Genomic DNA, 16689 nt, shown 5'->3' on the forward strand with positions numbered 1-16689 from the left:
TCCCACAGGACGTCCTGCCTGCCTCGATGCCAGAGCAAGAGCCGGGGCCCAGGCACCTGTGCTGTCACCACCCACCCCAACCCCCACCAGACACCCTTTTCTGGAGAAAAAAAAATCAAGATAAGCACCTCAGCAGCAGTGGTAGCAATGGAAGCACTCAAGCCCTTCCTTTGGGTCGCCCCTGGGTCCTCATGCCCTACCGCTTCATGGGTCTTGCGGTCCTGATGCTGCAGTGCCTGCTAGCCAGTCTCAGAGAAGGCAAAAACAACCAGCGAAATAGAGGAAATGCGCCAATGACAACACTGGTAAAGAATGACACACACATCCAAGATTCCTTGCAGGCTGTGGGTTATCTTCTACCTCCAAATGTCGATTACAATCCAGCCCTCAGTGAAGGTGTAGATGTAGCATAGCCACAGAAGAATCTTTCAGCCGGGGCAAACCTGACCATCCACCACTCGCCAGTCCCGGTCAATCTGTAGTCCTGTCTAATGATGCTGTAGACGGGAGGAGGAGGAAGAGTTGGAGTGGGAGGAGCAGGGTGAATGGGATGCAGAGGCAGTGCAGAGGAGGCCGGATAACATAGGCTATCCGCTCTTGAAATGCATCGTTCTCACCGCTGCAAAGATGCCCATGCAGGCTGGTGTGAGATAGCACACTATTTTCTCTCCTCAGCTCCCCTTCCTCGTGTCCCCGAACAGCTCAGCCGCGGTTGGTGCATGCTGCTGCAGTCCTTGCCTCTCAGCTACGCTCCTGTGTGTGTGCGTGTGCTTGCGTGAGTGTGTGTGTGTGTGTGCGAGTGTGTGTGTGCAATCACAATCAGCACTGCAGTGCCGGAGCAGAGAGAGAGAGAGAGAGAGAGAGGGAGAGAGAGCGAGGAGGGGAGAAAGGGGGGAGGCAGCAAGAGGAGAGGGGGAGAGGGAGACAGGGAGAGGAAATGGAGAAAGGGGGAGCGCCAGAGCAAAAAAAAAGAAGGGGAGAGCAAGTAAAAAGAGAGAAAAGCTAGTGTTGGTGGGGGGTAGTGAAACAGAGAAAGGAAGAGAGAGCCTGCGTCATCCCTCAGTGTCACCAGGGACATTTCTCTGCACTAGAAATGACTGCACTCGGAGCGGGAGCAGGATTTGGGAAGGAGGGGGGGAGGTGTCGTTTTAAAACAGCTGAATGAGAGGGAAGGAGGACGCATGCACACATGGTCCACAGTGCAGCTGACTGATTCGGATCACTGTTCACTCTCCCTCTTTAAGGGGACCTGCATGTGATTCTCCTGCTGCAAATATGTTATTTGGGAACAGAGGGTGCACACATTTTACCGTCTACTTTGGCTAAGACCACTCCCTCAGATCTGAATTATACTTAAGCAAGACAATTTTATGTTATCAGAAAATGTGTAGTCTTTAGTCTGTTCGTGCTACAGCATCAAAAAAATTTTTATATACTGTTCTTTAAAAATAACATTTTTTTTTAAATCAAATTGAATCATCACAGCATCTAGAAGTGATTAAAGTTTCATGAGTAGTTGCTGAAATGGAGCACTACCCTAAACCACCAAGTTTTGCTAGTTCAGCCTGTGATGTATTTTTTTATTTTCCTGTTTAGTTCAAAATTTAATAGATTGTATTTTCTAGAATGAACAGATCCCGTATCTTTGGTTTCGAATTAATCTCTTAGCATATGTCAACACAGCAGGAAGCATTAATCAGACCTCATCAGACCCAATTTGACGTGATTTTGTTTCTTTCATCTGATCATAACTGAAAATCCAGGCCTGTATCTGTATTACTGATGTTAACATTTACTGCAATTTGAGAGTGATTGCAGGTTTTGATTCTGTGTTTTAAAGTTCTCAAAACATTCTACCTAAGATTTCACCATGCCATACACAAGCAAGGTTTATTGAGTCTGCAAAATCAAATACTATAGTGCTCAGGCTCACATTAAATTTACAGAGTCTGGATGCAAACCAGGGACAACATGTGACAGTGAGATAGTAAGAAAAAGTACTGTAGATTTGACAAAACACAGCCAAAGAAGGCACAATAAAAAGCCAATTTCAAACTGGGTGTTAATGCACCTTGATCCAAAGAAATCAGATTATCAAAATCACATCTCAAAACAACGTTTAAATGCCAGGTGGTAGGACAGTCTATGATTCACATAAACACCATGAAGACAAACAGCTATGCAAGCCGACCTCAATGAGGAATTACTTGGTCAAATCTGCTGGTAATATTTGGGTTTTCCAAGCAAAACAAGATTAAGAGACTACAGCCATGCTGCTGCACATTACTGCTAACATGCTAATATTTAGCATGTAATATTTATCATGTTAACCATCTCACTGAAGTTTCTAACATTTGCTATTTAGCGCTGACACAAACTACAGGTGTGGCTGTACAGTTTTAGTAGTATCTGTACAGATCTGATCTTTCGCAGGTATTTGGTCTCATATGGCACCAGATGAAAAGTTAAGGGATCTCAAAGTCAATTCATCCTGAGAACAAATGCTGAAGCAACAATTGTTGGATGCAGTGCCAAATAATTGTTGAGATGTTTCAGTCTGAATCAAGGGTATTGACCAACTTTCTGACAGGCCAACAATGAGTGCGTTTATCCTGTATCCTGGTTTCCTGTTGTGCACCATAAGCAAGCCCTCCTCTCTGCTACGTTCTCTTGTCTGTCATCAGCTCAAGTCACACAGTAGATAATCAGCAAACCAATGGTAAATGATGATTAACTTCAATAATGCAGATTAGAAATTGTATTGTCGCTCATGTTGTGCATTACCAGTGAGGAAGCAGAGACGCTATATTCAGCACAGTTATAAATGTAGAAGTGTTCAGACAGCCAGAAGCAAACTGTTCAACTGAGGAAACACAGCCAGTACGTAAATGAGTCCAGTTACTGAGATATTCAGGGACAAAGACACAACTGCACACAGAAACTTGGATATTGGACACTCTAATCGTGTATTTGACATGGCATGCATTTTGTGGTTCTTCAAAGTTGACTCAAAATTCATCTGAACCTGTTGTCACAGCAACAAGTCATTAAACACAAACCTAAAAAAATTACATGTTGACATAATGATGCTTTTGGATGTGAATGTGGAGGTTACTGAGAAACTATTATGATCTGTTGGTGTAATTATTATTCATTTATTTAAGATTCTGACTGTTAAAAGACCAGTGAAGCCAAAACATATGGCACTTAATTTGAAATGTATTTGTCATTTGAAGTCTAAAACATGTCAAATGATATCCTGTACAATTTGCTTTGTTTGATTTTGCAATTAAAGCTGTTTTTTTTAAGAGATTTCAGTAAGGTTTCCCTTTCATAGCAGATTTATGATTATCACTTAGAAGCCTCTTAACAGAAATGCAGGCACAGCCAATCGTATGGATGCTGATCATGGTTTCTACTCTCTACTTCAAATTAAGTGTTCACTGTTATTCAAGATAACTTCATCCAGGATTAACAAATCACTCCTCAACCTGTGTTCCAAGAACCAAATAAACTGGATGAGAAAAAAACATGATAATTTTAGCCTGGTAACAGCATGATTGCCTGAATTAGTTAAGCCACACAAGAGCAGGGCCCAGGTTTCTCATTTTACGTAGAAGTGCCATATCCCGAATATGATCACAACTAGGCTAAGACTCAATATCAGAACACCACTTTGCATGTAAATGTGCTCACTGCCATCCCTAGAGTCAGACCGCTAGTGTGGATAACAAAAATAACCATCATTTCAAAAATAAACATTTATTGCATATTACTGGGCTTAGAAATACAAAGTAAAGTACCCTCCCCACGACTTATATGGCTGAATCTCAGGGAATTCTATGTGTCTTTGTTGCCCAGTGCTCAATCTGCCATTGCAAGCTTTAGGGCATTCAATCGTTCGCAACTGGACCTCGTCAGTTTGTCTTAGAAGACGTTTCGCCTCTCATCCGAGCAGGCTTCATCAGTTCGTACGCAACCAGACTAGATAGGACAGCTCTAGTCCAATGCAATGGTGTTAGGTTCAAGTATTTATCCCCTGAGTGGGGTTGGCCTCACTCAGGGGATAAATACTATTGAGCTGATATTCGGATAACAGATATCCAGGCTCAGACTTCTTCTTTTGTGTGCCGGTCATCGTTTACAGTCAATTAGTAACTTGTTTTAGGTCCAGACAACATTTCGGCTACTCTTTATAAATATTTCTGCATATGAATGCAGGCGATAGCCAGTGGGTCTCGAGACTACATTTCAGTCAATGCGTTCTATGACTTTTTCTGTCCAGTTAGACTGTTAACCTGCATGTGACCAAAGCCCACTCATGAACATAAGAATTCCTCTACAGCAACTTGTAGTTTCACTTTAATCAGTTTTCTGACCAAAAGTGTTGCTATAACAACTACAAAGAATAAAGTATGTGTTTATTATTTAGCTTTTGATATATTCATGCTGAACCAGATACAAACTGCATACTGTATCTACAATAGCATCACAATTTTGGCTTTGCACAGGTGATTGTATGATTGCCGCTTGTAGTCATTTATCCTTTTTTTTCTTGCAATTCAGTTCCATGTGCACATGCGGTATTGACCATGGCAGTAAATTAACAGGCCTAAGGGAGTTAGCAAGGACAAGCACTACAATACTCATCCCCACTACACTCCCTGGCTCCTCCACAGTGTAGGTTACACTTAGAAGGGAAGAAGGAGAGCCACCCCACATTTGTTTTAACTAAGATATGGCTAATTCCTCATATAAATGTAGAAGTAACAGCTAAATATGTAAATCCAGAAAAAAAAAAACATATATATATATATATATATACACACACACACACACACACATATATGTATACGTATATACACACACACACACACACACACACACACACACACACACATATATATATATATAATTATGCTGTAAGATATCACTGGTTTGATGTTGCCATCCCTCAGCTGCCTACAGGTAGACATAAATGAGGCACTGACTTAATGCACCATGACTACTGATTACCTTTAGCTTCTCACTTGCCCCACAAGCAAGCATCTCCTTCATGTAAGGGAACAACTTGAGTATATTTGTGAATACCAGCTTTGTGCAGGTAGAGAATGCATAGTAATCTGTCTTATCTCTTTAACAGAAAGCAGATGCAGCCTACTCACACCACCTACAGGAGAGACTGAGCCTTTTCTCAGCACCAGTTGGACACACACTAGGAAAGGATTTTTCAACCTTCTGTCTTTTCACTCCATTTTTACCTCCACAAGACGCCACCAGTTAGACAGCTGCCTGTGTTTGCCATTTTTGTATTCTAGTTTCAGCTCCAAAAGGATTATATATGGGGTTGATGTATAGAATTGTCAAACCTATGTCTCAAACCTGTCAGCATAACAAGTGTTTACCCATCAGCCTCCCACATCCTTCCTTCTATCAGACATTAAGGACGACCAATCTAAACCCTTAATCAAAATCCTAAAACCAAAACCAAAGCATTTCTCTGTTAAAAAATACAGTCTTAAAGGTTATAACCAAAGTTATAACCTATGCCACTTTAACTGTTGCACCACAAGGTTCAACAATTCTACTGTAAGCATATGTCGTATGAGAAACATGAATGAGTTGTTCATTTTAGTAGATCGTGGAATCTGTTCAAAGCAATAACAAGCTGTTAACTGCCCGGTAGGAAAAAGCACAAATCACTGGTTCAAATCAATACACTAATACTAGTAATGAAATACAAAAGTTTGTTAACCAAAGCCACCTTACGCTATCACACAGATTGTTAATGTTGTTGCATTTCCCTGCTCACACATACAGATGGAGGAGATCAATTAAAAGTATGTATAACTGATCTGAACGGCCACAGTCGAAGGTGGAGTGAAAAGCTGGTTGTCATAGAGATGAGGAGACACAATGACTGGTCACCTGTATAAAACTGTTTTGCAATATAGAGTACTGACTGGACAGCATGTCACGTCTGTCAGTACTTTGGCGGGCCACTGTTGAAATATGGCTGCCATCTTTTTTTCTTTTTTTTTTTTCTGTCCGATTGTGTGTAGCTGCCACTGCTGTCAGAAGCTTTGTTTAATTTTGAGATTATAAAAGTACTATTCTTCTGAAATATCTCAGTACAATACTAAAGAAAATCATTAAACTGATATGAGAGGTTTTAAAAAGTATGACAACCTCTCTCCAAAACAGCTAATGCCATTTAACTTCACAATAAACAATTTTTCAGCAAGTTAGAGCTTTATCCTTTTTTCAATTAATTGTATTCAAGTAATTGTTTTCAATTACATTATGAATTTTTGTTCACTTTCTAAAAAAACATACACTTAAATGAGTTGCATTTTTATAACTGGCTAACTGTACCCAATGAAATACTCTGCAAACTTCAAGCTCAGTGGTTTATAATAAGAATGAACACTGCGTATGTGCGTGGGTGTGGGTGTGTGTGTGTGTGTGCGTGCATGTGTGTGTGTGTGTCTGAGTGTGTGTGTGTGTGTGTCTATCTTTTTGCCACTAGAGGGCAACATGTCTACAAATCTTTTCTTTCCTTGCCAGTGAACTCATAGTAAGATAACAACTATAACAGAGGACCTCAGCCAGAGCCAGATGGGGAGTGCAGCAATAAAGATTTCTGCACTTTTAAGACCATCTTTTATACATCAAAATGGAAATTCACTCCATGTTTAGGAGATGAAGTGGTCTCTTCCGCATACCACTTAATTGTTCCTGAGACATTCAGCTTAGAGCACCTATCAAAATGTTTACAATCAAGAAAATGTATTGATTGAAAGATGGTTTGGTTTTCTTTCCTTGCCACTTGCACAATAGCTGTGTGATACAGTATTTTCTGTAATGTGAAGATGGAAAATGCAGCCCTGTGTTTCAATCTTTAATCTGCTCTATAGTTTAATCTTTTCTGTAAGGAGAGGAGAGATCGATACAGTGGCTGTCTTTTTAGCAGCATATGCTCTCATTCCTTTGTTCCTGCTTACAATTAAAACCCAGCTGAACACACATTTAGTCATCCCTTTCTGCATTCAAAAATGCTTTTTATTTGTATTGTTGACAGTTTTTAGTATTTTATTCCTAAAGGCAAGAAGAACAGTCTTTGGGGAAATGTCAAAAATGCTTCTTTTTGTCTCAGTTGGCAGGAGGGGCATGTCTATGTTTGACTGACAGCAGTTGGCAGGTCGCCAGAGTGCAGAAAGCTTGTTCTGAGTGGTATTGGACAGCAGTGACATTTATAGGTTTACATCATGAAACCATAAAATATAAAACTGAAATATTTCCCATTTGGTTTCTGAACACATATTTGTACAAAATGAGGACTGTGGATTTTGTTCCACATCACTTACACTGAAGGTGCATTAACAAGGGATCATTTACTGTCCAGTACGAACAGGAGGAATGATTACAGGAAGCAAAATTTCCATATGACTTGAAACAGACTTGAAAAATTGTGTACCAATGCTGTAACCTACAGTCAGAAATAGCACCAGCTGTGGTGAACAACTGGTGGAAGAATTGCTCTAAATGTTTTGGTCCTTAGCATAAAAGAGAATATTTAAGATATCCCTCAGGTCTTAATTTGATGGAATGAGGTCAAAGTGAGATTTGACAAAGCAAATCTATTCTAATTACATCTTTAGACTTGTATTGCATAGGGTATCTCGTTCCTCTGAGAGAGAGAGGCCAATGGCCAGAGGCAATACAAGGTTATGACCTCCAAAAGACTGACCTGAAGAGTAAAGTTACAATTATCAGTGACCATGTAATGACCAAATTCCCAAGCTTGATGGTAACTTTCCTTTGTTTTTAAACGAATATGCTGATTTTCAACGAGCATGTGTTTCTGCTTAGATTTAACGGAATTCATGCTACACAAATAACGTATTGATTCCATCAAACACCTAATAATTGCCAATCAAACTGTATCCGTGTGAGCAGACATTTCTCACACGCATCCATTTAAGAGGGTGCTGTAAACTTACTAGACTCATTTAACCATAGCATTGCTGTGACGCTTTGTTACCACTGCTGTGATCAGAGGGTATCACTTTAACTGCTGTGGGTTGTGTGGGAACTAGACAACAGACAGTTAACCTTGACCACATGTTCCAACACTACAAATGGACCCTGTAATGACAACCCAGTGTAATGACTGACTACTCTCTGGAAGGAATGCACTAGCCTACACCACTGCCTTTTTTGGTTTCTATATGTATTTTTTTGTCATGTGCAGAAAGCTGCAGAAAACTGGGTACACTAACCTCAGCATGAGCATGGACCGAAATGAAATATGGTTTAAGCGGACAGCTTGATGCCTGCACACTGCCCAGTACAATAAATACACTTCTTTTTCAGCAATGCCTTCTGCTTCCACTTCACATGATCCCACCATAAATACTATCCTGTAAAAACAAGTGATTCATATCATGATTCAAGTATTTAGGGCAGAGAAGGAAGTATACTGACATTCCTATGTGGAGGAAACTGTTAGACATGTCATGACATCAGTACTGACAGATTTGCATGGTTTTGTTACAAGGTATAAATCACTAAGAAGGGAGGTTATAGTAATGTTCTGCTTATGGCTAAATTAGAGAGTGCAGCATTTTTAGTGACCCAAACATGAAGAGTGCTGTTTTTCTCTACATAGCAACTAGCTTGTCTTTATGAGATGACTGAAACAAAAATGTCTCATCAATCAGTCGGTTGCTATGACTATAAAGGCAAGGTTAAGATTCAGCAAACATGTAGATTTAAAATGAAATCAAATTTTACAGGACAATAAACAAGAACATGACTAATAAATAGTATTTAGGTCAGTGAATTAATCAGTAAGAAGTTCAGCTGTGTTTGCTTCCAGTGAAATGTATCCTCGTATGATTAACTGCTTGATGAAAAATGATGACAACACTTATTGGCCTTGATCACAATATCCTTTTCTTTATATGCAACCACCAATTTTACTACTTTTTTGCCCCCATAAATCTCAACAATTTCAAGTTCTCAGCGTGGTAAACCACTGGAAGCACCTCTAATGTTTCAGAATAAACTCCAACACACCTCTATGATTAATAGCCAACGCTGTGACAGATATTGTGTGAATAACACTTTCAATGTCGGGCTGTGCGTGCTGAAATACCCGGGGCATTGTTTCAACCCGACAACCGAGATTTTATAGCTGGCGTGCACACTGAAAGGGATTACAGCAGCCAAATACACGTAATTGCCAGTAATTTCAGACGGAATGATTCACATTGGTTGTGTCAGTTGGCTTGCTGGTTTCATGTTTTGTTTTTAACATTGTGGACAAGATCTCTGATGCAGACACTCTCTCACCATGTCACCAAAACTTAAGAAGCATGTGTCATTCGAGTATGTTTCTGTGGTACGTGTTGACAGATAAAAACAACAGTTCATACTAAATCTGATTGTACCTCAGATCAAAGTGACAAGTTGTTGCTTTTTTTTTTACATTTTGTAAACGGTAGGAGACTATGATAGTCTCACTCTGTTCTTTAACCGCAAAGGAAAGTGTGACTCAGAGAGGCCTGAACATCTCCTTCACTGGTGGGTCTGTGATATAAGCTGCATTTGGTGCTGACAACAAATGCTAGATGGACAGAGATCTGCTGGGCTGCAGTGACACAAGCCTGAGCACAGTGCACAGAAGACAACAGTCAGAGCTCCTAGACTTCTTTCCAAGCTAATTTTGCTATTTGATCAGTGGTGGAAGTTAAGCACATTTAATTAAGGATTGTACTTTTTGAAGTGCTTGTACTTTTCTTGAATATTCTAATAAATTTCTTCACTGACCAAGAAAGCAACACAGTGTTTTTGCAATAAAAGAGATTAGAGTATGGCAAATAAAATAACTGCCATGAAATAACCACAGATTGGTAGTGTTAAGCTGATAACATTGAATTTTACAGACATTAACTATCCTAAGGGATTGTGGTGTGACAAATAGCGGAGGGGCAGAGATAATCTAACTTTTTTTTGACTGGAAGCTTTTTATTGAGGTGAGAAAATTCCATGGCAGACACCAAAAACATGCATTAACATACCACTGCAAAGCCAAGGTTAGCGAACTCAGACCTTACTCACTTATTACCCCTAACTACCCCTTTGGAAATATACATCTATAACGTTTGGCACACAGACCTCTAATAACAAACGGCTAACAACCAGTCATTATGGGGGCTTGAGCAGGAGATTTACAAATCTTAGGTTCAGCGGCATTGGACAGGTTCCCTTTGCTTGAAAATGGTTATTCCATCAAGGGCATGGCGAGCTGCGTGATAAAATCTTGTGATTTATTCCCGGCGGCTGATAATTACTGGTGTCTTGTCACCTGTCAAAAATGAATGGACAGGGAGAGTCCAAGGCTGTAGTCTTCATGCTCTTTACACCACGGCAGTAAATCTGACATGTTTGTGAAGCCATAAATCACAGCTTGTGATAACGCCTATGCACTCAGAGCTAAGCGGCGTGGCATGAACATTTCAAACTGTTTTAGCAATAAAGGTATGCAGAAGATCAGCAGGGTTTTTTAAAAGGTGTGGTAAGTACAGTGAGTTAAGTGGCTACTTTACAACTTCACAGGAATGGAAGGACTAGCGGCTGAATGATGTGTTTAAACATCATCATTGTGGTTCAACTGTTGCAAGCTGTAAGGGTTCCACAATTATAAGACAATACACAGTGATAAGCTAGAGCTTGGGCACTTATTGAGTTTTGGCACGATTTTTAGTCCTAAATTATGATTTCAAGTTTTGTCTGCAATTTACACAATGCTTTATATTACATTTAATCAGAGAGGAAAATCATTTTGTTTTCATATGAAGCTACTGAAGTATATGAACACACCTTGTATGTTTCATTTTGTCAGCAACAAGTATTTGATACACAACACTGGACTCTTCACATTGTACTCTAACCTTATATGCCTGGTTCATTGTACAGAACCATCTACGAAGTCATCCATTGAAACAAAGGGCAGGCATTTTCAGAAAATACTTTGCAGGTGATTGGATGAACCATCTGTCTATCACCGTCTGTCACGGGCTATCTTCAGCAATCAGTTAAATGCACCGTATGACTTACGAGAGCTAAACTAGTGCCGAAGTCTTGCAGTCATCACGCCTAAACCATGCCCATAGCTGCCAGTAACTCCTCATAGGCCTTTGACTGGTCCAAACGACTGTCGTGCGGCCACAAATGCATAACTTGAAGCCTGGCAAGGTGGTTTCTGGGCTGGCGTGATCATGTGTGATCTCGGTATCTCAAGGTCCAGCTTTCTTGCAAATGAAGTTTGTGACATTTACGACCAAAATGATAGAGATTCTGTCTTATCAACTAACAAAAGCAGATCTTAGTGGGTTAAAACACAAGCAGTGTGGAATGCAAGGTTGACTTATGGACAGCTATAGGGTCCACATCTTCAAGTTTCAAAGAAAAAATAAATGATCATTCTCACCTTACTGATTTAAAAATGCACTGGGTTTACTAAAAATACAATACAAAATACTAGATTTCAAAGCCTCAGGAGGTATCCAAACATTTCACTACTATTTTCCAGATTACACGTGACAAATAAACTTGATTGATTTGATTAATTAATTGAACACAGCCACTGTTCTTGACTATATGTGAAAAAAAATCTTTGTAATGAGTGAATAAAAAGTTCAGTTTGTGCTGATCTCTCGGACACAACAGTAAAAATGCTAGACTAAATGTTCCCACCTCAGATCAATAATTGTGCTTTTAGAGCTGAAACTCTGGGCTGTAATTGTTTTAAAGGCTGGCGTCTCAGAGCCGCAACATATACAATAAAAAGAAGAGGGCAGGAAGGAAGCAATGCTTCTCAACGACCCCCAGTTCAGTGTCTGATGGCCTGCCCTTTAGTTACTCGACCCATTGCACTTGGCCAGAAGCCTAGTTAAAGGTCAGTGCAATCACCTTTCACTGTCCACCACAACATGTGAGACATAGATCTTTCATGTGGATACAGGTCTTTCCCCTTTCACGATCTTCAATTGGAGACTTTTCCGAGTCATGAGGAGTAAGATGTGTGAACAAAACACAAGTCGGTTTCTGTTCTGTATCTAGTAGGTCTTTCTTTTAGAAAATGACATGTAACTCATCAATTAAAAGGTAATGACTAAAAACAATTTCTTAAGTATTTCAGAGTAGCAACAGTCTAAATTTGATCAAAATGGAACAATATCTTCACTAGCAAAAGATTATGAAAGATCGACAGCCTAACCAGCAGCAATTGCAGGTTCTAATTGTAAAATATTTGCCCTTGTTTTTTTCCTCTCTTTGAAGTCTAGGGCTCCCTCTGCTCTTGTCCTCGGGTGCTGCCCAGGCCTGATTTATGGGGATGGGTTCCAGGGAAGCTACTCTAAATTACATGGGCCTTAAACCTGAGCAGAGAGAGACAGAGAGAAGGAGAATCGCCACTCTAGAGACAGCTAATTGCAAGGACAAATCTAACCTACGGTAGTTAAGAAGGTTCCTCTCTTCCCAGACCTGAGAAAAGGGGAAACGTGTTGAACAGATTAGAACACTTCTCCAATTAGTCATGAATGTCGCTGAGACTAATAATTATACAATATCTATTTAGATGAATGTCACTTCATTGTTAATGATGGTAAAAAGTGAGATGCACACATGGTTCTGTGCAGTGAAACAAATAATCATCTTGTCGGACATATAGTCTGAGTGGCATGATGCAGCATTGTTCTATGTAAGGAAAGGCCAGGAAAAAGTGACTAGCAGTAACTTAGCTTTTCAAAACTATACCGCTTCACAGAAAAAAAAAACACATGGTGTCTGTAATTATAGGAGCATTAAGGAGTGAAAAACAACGGAATCAAATCCTCTATAAATCTGTTCAAGGAAGTGTGAAGTTAATTACTATCTCCAAATAATTAATATGTTTTGCGTACGTTTTACACCGTCACGAAGTGTTGAAACTTCTCTGAAAGCTCCTGAAAGGGATGTGAGGGAGAGTCAGAGTAGGAGGAGGAGGTGACAGTGCCATTTGCCTGGAGGGTGCCCATAAACCTGGAGAGGGAGAGAGAGTGCATCATTCCTCACAGGTGACTGTACCATGTGACTTCAAGAGCTTTAAAAAGCAGGCCAACCTGTCTTGTTGAGGTACAAGTAATCACAAGGCACCAGAGGAGTGAGAGGAGGAGAATACCTGGGCTGTCGGCATAGCAGCAAATACCGACAGCCCCACAAAACAAGCCGAGGAGCACTCAGGGAGCGTGTGCGGTGGTGGTAGCCTTCCACACAGACCACATTTTACCGACAGACTACTACAACTACAAAATAAGTACAAGATTTTACTCTGACTCATCTGGTGTCGACGTTATTGACACAATGAGCTGCAGCAGTGTTGCAGGATCAGAGTTCTCTGAGGAAGAGCTGGAGCTTGGCGTGCTGGACCAAGGGGAGGACGAGGGAAGCCCAAAGGCATCTTTCCAAGACAGCGAGAGCTCAACCAGCAGCCCGAGCGAACCAGAGGAAGGCCAGAGTAAAAAGCGCAATCGGCCCGTCCGCTCAAAAGCTCGAAGAATGGCCGCCAATGTCCGGGAGCGAAAACGCATCATGGACTACAACCAGGCCTTCAATGCCCTACGTGTTGCTCTGAACCATGACCTCAGCGGCAAACGACTCTCCAAGATTGCGACACTGCAGAGAGCCATCAACCGCATCTCTGCTCTCTCAGTATTCCTGAACTCCAACCCCCCCAGCAAACCCTGCACCCACCGGGAATGCAACAGGTCATCCGTGGGTCCAGTCATGACGACAACATCTCGACTTGAGCAGACCAGGGTAACGTTTCCTCGCCTGGAGCACCAGAGTTACATCCCCTGGCACGCATCCATCTCTCACCAGATGCCGCCACAACAAGGGGCTCATGTGCACAGGCTGCCCACGGAGCCACACATCTACATGGATAACGCTGTGACATCATGTCCCCCATCACCACACTACCCTTGTTATCCTACTGAGGGACAGCTTTATGCCTCACATGGACACTGCAGCAGCCCCCATGACCATCCGCCCAGCCCTCTGCGATACCCTCAGGTGGGTGAGGGGTTGGGATACCAGTCAGGGATGTGGGCCTCCTGCACTCAGAGATACATGGACACCTTTGTGGAGCCTTCTCCGGCTCTGGGGCTTCCCTGGCAGGTGAGCTACCTGCAGGAGCCGGAGCACAACCTCCCTCTGTGCTCTGACATACTGTAACAAGACACATCCACCACTGTGAGCCCTGAAGACTGCTAGTAATGTCGGTGGACTGCTGAATGACCTCAGGGAGAAAAACGTTTTTATGTCTCTGTTGTTGCAATTAACTCAGTATTACAGAAAAACATATTGTAGAGCAGAGTCCTTGTTATGACAGATGTTTAAAAAAGTGCAATGGCAATCAAGACTGCAGAATGTTGTATATAGTGGGAAATGTATTTTGATCTCATTTTTCAAAAGAATGTTTCACCCTGCTGTAGATAATTCATCCACAGAACTGTGCTCTAGTTGTTCAACTGTCCTCTTTTGGCATTCTGCAAAAGCTGAATAATTGGAAAATATGCTACATTACTAAACCTTTCATATTAAAATGAAACAAACATTTAGTAGTCTAATAAATGAAGATGGGACAGCTTACATATGAACTATACTTCTATGCAACTTGTTCCCACTCCATGTTTTTTTTCAAGTAGTGGGAAGTGCATCTTAAGGAAATGTGACTAAGATTTGAACCACATTTGTTAATGTATTTATTCTCTGTATTGCATAAAAAGTCACGTCTGTTTGTAAAATTGTAAAAAGGTTGTACATCACTTTCCAAACTTCAAAATTAAATGTTAAAATGATATGGTTCCTGTTATGCTTCCTCTCATAGCTGGCATGTTTAGTTGTAATTGCCTTGCTTCTTAGGACTTGCATATTGGACTATCACAACACGTTGCTCTACAAAAGGTGTGTTTGCATGCATGTCTTTGGGTGTGTTTGTGTGTGCCTGTGTTTGATTATAGCCTAAGGTCGGTAGCCTCTACTATCCTGAGAGTCTGAGATGACAGAGGTCCTTCACTCAGTTGAAAAATGTCCTTGCAAGTCCATTCTTGTCATTTTTCTGAGAGACGAAAAGTCAATGTGCTTTTCACACATAGCAAAATAAAAGCATGGAGTGATAGGGAGAGGGACAACACTAGGAGTGTTTGTGCTAAGATGGGTGTGGAAACTGCACGTATTACATCTCACACAATAGAATTGAATCAAAACTACAGCTCTGCAGTTAACAGCTAGTGAGATCATTACTAGTAACTAATAATAGGTCAGTTGTTCTTTGCGCAGACCAAGAAGAGCAAATTCCATCCAAAATTTTTCCTCCTGGCTCTACTTGCTCATGTTAGTCAACAACAGCTTTCCCTCCCCTGCTGAGCAGCATGTCATGGAAAACAGCTTTAATATTAGACTATAGGACGAGCCCACCGACAGATTTATGTGGGCTCAGGAAGGAAGACTGTGCCCCGTCATCAACGCGGTGAAATCCCCTGTCGGGCTGCACTGGCCCGCAGGTGGAGTTGGGTGTGTGAGAGTTTTTGAACATCCTGGAGGTCTCCCAACAAGGGCCTCGAGACGCTGCTGAAAAGTGTTGGCCCGGGGAGAACTACTGCAGGCTCGGTGGAGAAATAAATGGTGTGGTACAACAACAATTAGCAGGCAGGAAGGAAAGGGAATATGGACAAAGAGATGAATGGAGAGGAGGAGTGAAATAATAGGAAGAGGAGGATATAGGTGGTGAGAACAAGGAGGAGAGTGACTGCACTTTGGGGCCGTCGTTCACCTTTTTTACAGACGTGAATCACTACAAAATCTTGACTCACCAGCGAGAGATGAGCGTGGCTGACAGCACTCAGTGACGGCATGTCTCTTCCTCCTCCCTTTTTGGCACAAAAACAGATCTCCACTCACTACAGTGCCAATTGATCTACTCGTCTGGGACCTCAAGAGACTCCACGGTGAAAGTGGGCTGAAGGTAACATGCAGTTCTTCTGAGACCACATTTTTCTGTAGTTCTGTTGCTGGTTTATTTTACAAAGAGAAAATCCCACTTCGCATCAGGTGCGAAAAGCCTGGTTCTTTGGTTCCTTGCAAAAAAAAAAAAAAAAAAAGGCAGTTGCCATAAGAAGACTGAAAAGTGTGTTGTCTTACAAAGTGACGCCTTTACATATTTATTGTAAATGCCGCATAAGAAATGTCAGTTTAATCTAACCAAAATAAATCTAGCTACTGACGATTTGTTAACAGAAAATGAATCTGCACATCCGGGTTCAGAAATCTTATGATGAGGGTTTGCTGCCTTTTGTTCTCTAAAATGATAGTACACTGAATATCCTTCATACAAATATACAACAAATCATCTAGGGCCCTGAGCAACCGTGATGGACATTTTTCGCAATCTTCTGACATTGTGTAGACAAAATGATGAATTGATCAGTCAAGTCAATCTATATGCAATCAAATAAATTGAGAATAAATGGTTTGTTGAGCATTAGAAACAGAATGCTAGAGAGAAAATCCCACAACTTTGTTGAGTCTCTGTGCGAAAAAGAGCTTTAACAGGTCAAGTTTCATGTTGAATTGTGACTC

The 16689-nt window shown here is 41.1% G+C and overlaps 1 protein-coding gene across 1 annotated transcript; it reads left to right on the top strand.

The window, feature by feature from the left end:
* Positions 1-13410: 13410 nt before the first annotated feature.
* Positions 13411-14283, top strand: bhlha9 (basic helix-loop-helix family, member a9). The gene has a single exon (XM_041953026.1). The coding sequence runs from the start codon at positions 13411-13413 to the stop codon at positions 14281-14283; it is 873 nt and encodes a 290-aa protein (XP_041808960.1).
* Positions 14284-16689: the final 2406 nt, after the last annotated feature.

The sequence above is a fragment of the Chelmon rostratus genome, chromosome 14 (genome assembly GCF_017976325.1).
Source record: "Chelmon rostratus isolate fCheRos1 chromosome 14, fCheRos1.pri, whole genome shotgun sequence".
Classification (NCBI taxonomy): domain Eukaryota; kingdom Metazoa; phylum Chordata; class Actinopteri; order Chaetodontiformes; family Chaetodontidae; genus Chelmon; species Chelmon rostratus.

Bases quoted from the DNA above. Each gene is read 5' to 3' on its own strand.
- bhlha9 (XM_041953026.1), top strand. From the start codon at position 13,411: ATGAGCTGCAGCAGTGTTGCAGGATCAGAGTTCTCTGAGGAAGAGCTG.